A 7,197-nucleotide genomic window follows, 5' to 3' on the forward strand; every position below is an offset into this window, starting at 1 on the left:
ATAAAAACTTTCCTTTTTTAAAACTTTCCTTTTTCTTAAATCCTAATTCTATTCGAATTTAAAGATGTTCAAAGATAGTCAGATTTTATTTTCGTGCCTCAAAATCTTTATCTGAATTTTATATGGTTGGATAGATCTTGAAATTATCTTTCCAATGATATATTATAATATTAAATCCGAGTTATAACGAAAAAGATATGAATGCGATATGAAACTCTATCCAAACCTGACATTGTCCTACTATTTCGGCCATATCTTTTTATATACAAAATATTTTAATCTGATTCAAATTGGGTTGGAAATTATACTTTAAGAGCTTTCCAACGACATATTATATGCCTTATTTGGACTTCCGGATCAAAAGATATGATAAAAACAAAACGCGTGAAACTGATTATTAGCGCGTGACGCCAAGCATTAGCGCCTGGCGCTAACCTTCAGCGTCTGGCGCTAATCGAGTTTTATTCTCGTTGAAACTTTGATTCGTTTTTTTATTCATTCGACTGATTTTCTCAAGAAATAGCCTCTTAAAATTTTGTTTTTAATCATCAATTCTCATCAATCCTTCTCATCTAATTACCATCAACAACTATCAATAATCACCTACTCTCATCAATAAATTCTTGATTCTCTCTCTCTTTTTAAGCCTAGCTTTTTACAAATACAATTCCTCATACATTAGCACTAGACACACCTAGCATAATTCGAAGTTGCCTTCGCCCTAGACGTGAAAGGTTTGATATTTCTGAGGGTTTGGTCCCAAATCTCTATTTTAATTATTATTTAATTTAATTGTTGTTTCATATTTTCCTTGAAGTTACTAACGTGTGTATTTTGTTATTAGAAAGAGATACGAGACATCCTAGTAAGTGCTTTAATTGATTTATTGATATTATGATATAGAAATCATGTCTAGGTTGTTATTATGATTCCTAGGATCATGTTAGGGCGTTTTGATCTTCCTAGTATCATGTCTAGGGTAACTTTAATATCAAATATGACAATTGTGATGCTTCCTATTTTCTTCCTAATATTCATGTTAGTATCATGTTAGGGTTAAAGCTTTGATTTTTAATGTGTAGTGACATGCTAGAGTTTGTTATTAATCTTGTTAGTATCATGCCTAGGATCTTGCTGTTATTATGCTTTAACATGATTATGATTATTATTATGATAATTATTATTATTATTATTAATTGTTATTATTATGTTGCTTGATTATATTGTTATTGCTTGATCACACCTTTTATGCATGTTTAAAGGGAATTGATACTTGTAATCATGCTTAATAAGATAATTAATATCTTGTTTAGGGTTAATTTGATTATAATTCAAGTGATCGCCAACAATAGATTTATTTGTGCTTTAATATTCAACCAACATAGATTAAACAGGTTTAGGGTTAACCTATTGATTGCATGTTAGTCAGAAAGCGCACATGAATACGATCAGAATAAAGTAGAGGCCTATTATTAGGGCAGGTTCAATCTCATTTAGGTTGGATTTGTACTTTCATCCCCGAACTACCAGTCATGGTTCCAGACCTATTGGAGTTGACGATCTCCTAGATCGTTAAGGGGTGTAACCTTCACCCTGTGAACGGTTTACAAGTTCCGAAAACTTGTTGGCGACTCTTTTGATCTATCTTCTTTCCCTTTGGACGCCACCGTACTTTAGTGTATGATCACAGTGGGGTTCAAGTTTGGGGTAATTCTTGAAATATTCCCTACAACACGAATTATATATAAAAAAATAATAAAGACATTTTAATCACGTGGATTTTTTCCCCTATTTTATAGTTTCAGTTTTTGGTAATTATCATTAACTTATATTTTTCAAAAAAAAAATTAGAGAGAGAAAATTATAGAGATCATAAACTTTTTAGTGAGAGAAAATTACAGAGAGAAATTTTACAAGCGATCAATTTGACGATTGATCAATTGAATTCCTTTTAGAAGAAGTTAATAATGGTTTATCAATCCGAATTTTGCCATGATTCTAATGCTATATTTGTTGATGATATCAACAATGAAGGTTAAGTCGAGGGTATCGTAAACGAGAATGAAGGTAAATTGTTTAATCGATTATATTTTGCAGTTGTTAATCCTTACTTTTGATTGTTAAATTTAGCTATTATTACTAATTTTAATTTTATTTTTGATTTACATCTTATATTTAGTTTTACAGTAACTGGTTTAAGGTTGAAGATGAAGTTCTTTTAGTATTTAGATATGTTCTTTTATTTTTCCTATTATATTTTATTGTTGCTGAAATCAATGTTGATTTCATATAATAATGAATGTGCAATTGTTAATTATATATGTACTTTGTTGTACTTTGTATGTACTTTTCTGAAAACGGCATGTACAGTTGTTAGATATATATATATATATATGCACTTTTTTTTGAAGAAAAATATATATATGTACTTTGTTGTACTCTGTTTTGTATTTTTCTTAAATCAATGTGTCGTTATCAATGTGCATATAACAAAGAACATTAAAAATATATTGTAGAACATACTATATATAAAAAATAACATCATGTTGCTATTTAAGAACATCATCTTAATATATATGTATATTGATATACTATTTTAGGTTTTATCGAGGCAACTAAATCAGAATTATTTGACAAAAAAGTAAAGTCCGATGAAGAGGCTTTTGATTTGTATAACAGTTATGCATTTAAACATGGTTTTGGTATACGTAAAGAAAAGTTGAATCATAGAGAAGACAAAGTTACACCTAGGCAACGGTTTTTGGTGTGTTCTTTTGCTGGCTTTAAGTAAGAGAAGAACCCTGGTGAACAACCAAAATTTTACCAAAAGAGCAATTTTCGCACGGGATGCAAGGCTCATATACAATTTGATGTTGATAAGGAATCTGGTTTGTATGTCGTGGTCAATCACACTATGGATCATAATCACAGTAGGGTTCCTGTTTCAAAGAGACATTTAATTAGGTCTCATAGGAAGGTGAGGGTACATTTTTTAAATTATTGAACATTACTCTACAATGTTTTTTTAAACATATTCTTTAATGCTCATCATAAGTTCTTTGCCAAAAACATCATGTTTTCTTTTTCAAGCAATGTGTTCTTTTGTATACAGGTTACTAATGAACAAGTTATGATGCTTAGTAGCTTGACTAAGAGTAGTATACCTGTTGCTGATGTAGTACGTGTTTTAAAGCATCAAGATGGTGGAGAAGAAAACCTTTCATTTCTCTGTAGGGATGCATATGGTGCTTTATCAACACATAAGAAAATGAAGTTTGATGGTTGTGATGTAAAGCGGTTGCTTAGCTATTTTAAGGAGATGAAATCTTGTGAGTATGACTTTTATTATGACTTTGATGTTGAGGAAAAAGGTCATTTGCAATTTTTCTTCTTTCGTGATAATAGAATGAATGTAGATTATGATGCTTTTAGAGACTTAGGCCCCATTCTTTAGAGCTGCTGTGCTTTGCTTTGCTTTGCTCTGCTTTTCTCTGCTCTGCTTTGCTTTGCTCTGCTTTGCTTTGCTCTGCTCTGCTCAAATCAAATCTGCTCTGCTCAAAAGAAATCTCCTCTGCTCTGCTCTAGTCTATTTTCAAATAATAATTAATAATAATAATTATTATTATTTCAATAATCTACTTTAATTTTAATCAATATTTATTATTATTATTATTATTATTATTATTATTATTATAATTATAATTATTATTATTATTATTATTATTATTATTATTATTATTGTATTGTTATTATTATTTTTAGGAAAATTATTATTATTATTATTATAAAATATTGATCCCCTACAAATATTTTAAAAGAAACCTAGAAGTATTAAAATTATCAGATAGTAGAAGGTAATGTACTTGTAATATTTTATAATTTTATTATTTACAATATCCCACATCATAAATGAATTTGTTTATAAGAAATTATTAAATGGGGATCCTAAAAAAAACTTAATTACAGATTACATTTATCATAGCCTTTTGTTATATAGAAAACAAAAACTTGCCACATTTTCTACGTTACTATGTACTAATTTCAATTAAAGTAATGTGTTGCTATTAATAATAATAATAAATAATATTAATATAAATATTAATAATAAAAATAACAACAACAATAATAATAACATTAATAATAGTAACATTAGTAATAGTATTAATAATAATAACATTAATAATAATAACATTAATAATAGTATTAATAATAATGTTGAAATATGCTCTGCTCGGCTCTGCTCTGCTCTGCTACCCTAAAATTTGCTCTGCTCTCCTGAAATTTAATCTGCTCTGCTCTTCTAACCCCTGCTCTGCTCTTCTCTGCTCTTCCCAGAAGCTCAAAAGAACAGGGCCTTATTAGTTCATGATACAACATACCATACAAACAAATATGGTATGATTTTTGGACTGTTTGTTGACATGAATCATCATAACAATAATGTCATGTTTGGTATTAGCTTCTTGATTAATGAGAAATGTGAGTCGTTTGAGTGGTTGTTCAATACTTTTTTGAAATCTATGGGTGGCAAACATCATGTGACAATAATGACTGACCAAGCTCAAGCAATGGCCAAAGCAATTAAGGTTGTCTTCCCAAATTTCTGGCACCGATTATGTACGTGGCATATTGGGGAGAATGCAAAGAAAAATATCAAAGGACTTAGAGCAAAGGAAGGTTTTAATGATTTGTTTGATATTGTTTTGAAGTATATAGATACTATTCAAGAATTCGAGCACTATTGGTCAAGGTAACACTATGGATTACTTTTTTTTATTTATGTTATTTAAATATTTTACTGCTTCAATATTCTTTATTGTGTTAGATGATGTTCTTTTTTTAAGCTAGTTGATGTTCTTCTCAAGTGTACACATTGTGCTTTATTTAAAAAGTCAGATGTTCTTTTCTATTTAATGTGACATTCTTTTCACTTAGTATAATGTTCTTTAATTTTACAGCATGTAGAAAACGTACAAATGCACAGATAATAAATGGCTGTAAAATCTATATAATATCAGAGAGATGTGGTGTCCAGCATATTCCAAAGATTATTTTAGTGGCGGTATTATGTCATCTCATAGGAGTGAAACTACGAACTACTCAATGTTTCCTGTCGACTACAAGCCACTCATGGTCTTTGTGATTTGTACACTACTTTTATTGAGGTTGTTGATGAGTGGAGGAGTAGAGAAGGTAGTAATGATTATGATAGTATGACTGGAAATAGTCATTTAGTTTGGGCAGATATTAGATTGTTGGAGCATGCAAGGAAGATTGATACTATCCAAATCTATTTACATTTTGAAGACAATTTTGTGAATGGTGTTCCTTGCACGACTAAGGTAATAGGATTTCAAGCTCCTCTTTATGAATATCATGTCGGGCATCCAAAAAAAGATTTGATCATGCATACTGTTGCATTCGATGAATCAACAGTTACAGTTGATGCTACTTGTAAGTATTTTGGTGAAGTAGGTTTGTTGTGCAAGCACTCACTTTGTGTGTTACATTTAAACAACATTACTTATATTTGCAAGAGATGCATTTGCAAGAGATGGACAAAAGATGCTTTGTGCACTAGAGTTGATGACAATGATGTTGCTGAATTGGGTGTCACTCCTTGTAGTGTTTGGAGGTTATATCATATTCGTATTTTTATCAAACTTGTAGATCGAGCCCAGAATGTCATGAGTTCTCGAACAGTCATTGAGGAAGCAGTTGAAGAATGCACTGCTAGGATTAAACTCTTAATGAAAGAAGATAAAGATGTGTCACATGAGTCATCAAAAACTGATGAACAAGATGTTAATCAAGATAAAGGTGATGGCAGTTTATTAGAACCACCAGTAATATTTAAGGAAGAGGCTAGAGAACATGGAGGCTTTAAAAAAGAACCTGCAGTTGAGGTAGATGTCAAGGATCCTATCCAGAAAAGAAAAATGGGTCAAAAGAATACTAGGTGGAAAAGCACCCAGGAAAAGGTTTCTAACAAGCTAAAAGGTCAGAAGATTAAGTCATGGAAAAAGAAAAGCGCAAAAGGTGTTTCAAAGATGAAACAAAAAGCACATACTACGATTAAGGTATATGGTGTTCTTTAGCATATTACATAATATTCTTTTATGGAAATTACTTTGTTCTTTCGTGGTAGACACATTGTTCTTTTACTAATACATTATCAATTTTTTTTATGAAATTTTGGCACATTCAAACGAATTTGGAGGTTCTTTGGAGTTTTTTTTAGCCTAATGACTATTTTGGAGTGAATATTATACGCTCACCAAATAAAGAATAAATGATATATAATTTTTAGTCTACAAAGATTTTTTTACTTATCATTTTTTTTTATTTTTTTTTAAATAGAGAACACTCTAGTTCAGATTTATTCTTGTTTACAATACATATTGTGCAAATAAATGTAGAACACTCTAGTTCAGATTTAATTTTGTTTACAAATAAATTTCAATACTTGTTTTCATATAATATATTGTACAATAATTATTGAAGTGTTAAAATTTACGGTATAATTAATAAATTTTATTAAAAGAACATCACACGCATACATGTACTTAACATGTTATATAATTAATTGTATGACAAAGAAAAAAATGAAAAGAATATTGCATACATACAAAAGAACAAAACATGTATCCAAAAGAACACTTAATAGAATCAAAAGAACACATGTTGTACATGTACATTCCATACTTCCTTCAAAATTAAGATGCTATTCCTGCTTATTAGACCCAACTATTAAAAAAATAAACAGTGCTAATTGTTCAGAAACAACCAAATATTCAGAAACAACCACAAGCATAAGCAAAAAAAAAAAAAAAAAAAAAAGAAAGAAGCATCATCTCATAAACAACCAACACAAATGTCTTTAATCATTCCTAATTGCCTTGAAATATTTCTTATTCTTCATGGTTACATCTGCATGGTGCTTGATCATATCATCCATAAGAATCTCATATGTGTACTGCATTCTAAGAGTCTTCAATGCATCAAACTGTTAACCCAAAAAAAGAGAAGAACATTATTGTATGTTATTAAAAAAAAATTGCAAAATATTGTAATGATTATCTTACATTATCAGCCTTTAGGCCACATGTCCATTTATGCTTCCCAAAGTATGTCTCCATGTGGCGCATTGTGTATATTCCGCAATCAACATTGTTATTCAAAGTTTTCCGGGGCATT

The 7,197-nt window shown here is 29.8% G+C and overlaps 1 protein-coding gene across 1 annotated transcript; it reads left to right on the forward strand.

The window, feature by feature from the left end:
• The first annotated feature begins 4,547 nt into the window (after window positions 1–4,547).
• On the forward strand, window positions 4,548–6,098 carry LOC145643105 (protein FAR1-RELATED SEQUENCE 5-like). Its single transcript, XM_081694267.1, has 3 exons — window positions 4,548–4,750; window positions 4,936–5,062; window positions 5,166–6,098. Exons 1-3 carry the CDS (start codon window positions 4,548–4,550, stop codon window positions 6,096–6,098), a joined length of 1,263 nt encoding a protein of 420 aa, XP_081550393.1.
• Window positions 6,099–7,197: the final 1,099 nt, after the last annotated feature.

The sequence above is a fragment of the Chenopodium album genome, chromosome 8 (assembly GCF_948465745.1).
Source record: "Chenopodium album chromosome 8, dcCheAlbu1.1, whole genome shotgun sequence".
Lineage (NCBI taxonomy): Eukaryota > Viridiplantae > Streptophyta > Magnoliopsida > Caryophyllales > Amaranthaceae > Chenopodium > Chenopodium album.

Bases quoted from the DNA above. Each gene is read 5' to 3' on its own strand.
- LOC145643105 (XM_081694267.1), top strand. From the start codon at position 4,548: ATGACTGACCAAGCTCAAGCAATGGCCAAAGCAATTAAGGTTGTCTTC. The intron at 4,751-4,935 runs GTAACACTATGG...CTTTTCACTTAG, and splicing joins TTCGAGCACTATTGGTCAAG to TATAATGTTCTTTAATTTTA. The intron at 5,063-5,165 runs GTATTATGTCAT...ACTTTTATTGAG, and splicing joins CAAAGATTATTTTAGTGGCG to GTTGTTGATGAGTGGAGGAG.